General features: G+C 61.1%; 1 protein-coding gene across 1 annotated transcript in view; it reads left to right on the plus strand.

Moving 5' to 3' along the window:
- The window catches only part of DNAH17 (dynein, axonemal, heavy chain 17), a 76,281-nt gene that overhangs the window by 30,812 nt on the left and 43,789 nt on the right, over window positions 1-1,680 (plus strand). Inside the window, 2 exon segments of the mRNA XM_014531725.1 lie at window positions 24-130; window positions 751-903. Coding sequence (XP_014387211.1) covers window positions 24-130; window positions 751-903 — 260 coding nt within the window.

The following is a 1,680-nucleotide window of genomic DNA, read 5'->3' on the forward strand; positions in this document are numbered from 1 at the left end:
TGTCCCTGCCTCCCCTCCGCCAGGCCGGCCACTCCAGAAACCGCCCGGGGCCCGGCCGTGGCACCAAGACCGGAGACTCGCTGTGGACCCTGCCTTTTACCTCCTGGGCCTCGATTTCCTCATCCGGAAAGTGGGTTGGATGCCGGGAGCCGAGCGAGACTCTTTTCTGAGATGCTCACTCGCTAGGTGGCCTCCCCACCACCCCTCTCCCCCAATAAAGCCCGGGTCCCGGGAGGGAAGGAAAGGTTGCCCAGGCTCTTCTGAAAGGGGGGTGGGGGAGCCACTAGATGGGGGACAGCAGAGGCGGGGCCACAGTAGTTTGTATAAGCACAAGAATAAGTCCTGTGTCCCGGACACTCACGGTGTAACCCTCCTTTTGCCCACCCCTGTATTTTATTTTAGCCGTTAAGCTGTGGGACGCACCCCGGAGGGAGACACAGGGTGGTGGCCCCAGATGTCAGGTCTGAGCGTGTGACAGGGAAACAGTCCTCGTGGCTGGGCCAGAGCTTCTCAGGGAAGAGAAATCTCGGGACAGACCCTGCGTCTGCCCCAGGCCCCGGCCCCAGGCCCTGGCCCCAGGCCCCTGCCCCAGGCCCCTGCCCGGAGCAGCTCTGCTGTCCCCTGAGCGAGTTGAGTGAACGTTGGCCAGGGAATGGGGAGTAAACACCAACACCAAAGAAAGGTGCTCCCAACCGCCGAGGACCGTGGGCTGCGTGACCCCCCATGTCCCCCCCACCCCCACCCGCCCAGGTGAGCCGCCACCTGGCCAAGCTCTTCGACAGCCTGTGCAAACTGAAGTTCCGGCTGGACGAGAACCAGAAGCCGCTCAAGATCGGGCTGGGCATGTACAGCAAGGAGGATGAGTACATGGACTTCGACCAGGAGTGCGACCTCTCTGGGCAGGTGGGTGCGGGCGCAGGTCCCGGGGGGCGAGGACGGGGACACCACCCCCAGGGTGACAGGGGGTGTGAGAGCCGCGTGCCCTCCCCCAGGGTGTCTCCTCCCCGCTTGTTTATAGAATGAGTGCTGGAAGGACCGATTGCTAGAATCCCTGGCACAGCCTTACCCATAGAATGAGTGCGCGTCCTGAAAGGAAAGCAGAGAGCAGGAGAGGAGGGGAGGGGTGCATGGGTGCCGGTGAATTGCTCTGTGGCTTTGGGGGGTCCCCACACCGGACCCGAGTCCTCACCCTGTTCAGGAAGAACCATTGGCCTCTTCGCTTTGCCATCCCGGAGGCCCGCTTCCCTGGGTACCCTGGGCCCCCTCCCAGCTAACGGTCCTGGCTGCCCCTCCCCCACATCCCATTGCCCAAATATTGATCAAGTAACCGAACCAATTTTGACATTAGCCGAAGGAAAATATAATCTGGAGGTAAGTCAGCTGGGGGGTAGGGGGGATCTCACGTAAGACACCCCGAGATTCGGCCACGTGGGCTCAGGGCGCCGACTGCAAAAAATGGAAAAAGACTAAAAAAAAATATTAAAAAAAAAAAAAAAGAGCGACCAGTGACCCTGTCGGCTCCTCCCCCGGGGCCATCCGTTGCGGGTTTGTATTTAAGATACAAACAAGGCTTGTGGGCAAGTTTGTTCCGGGTGAGGCTCCTGGGCCCCCAGACGGTGCATGAGGAGCAGGTGGGGCTCCGTTGGTCAGAACCCTTGGGGATGGGGGGCCAGGTGGTGG

This window comes from Myotis brandtii, unplaced genomic scaffold (genome assembly GCF_000412655.1).
Source record: "Myotis brandtii unplaced genomic scaffold, ASM41265v1 scaffold825, whole genome shotgun sequence".
Lineage (NCBI taxonomy): Eukaryota > Metazoa > Chordata > Mammalia > Chiroptera > Vespertilionidae > Myotis > Myotis brandtii.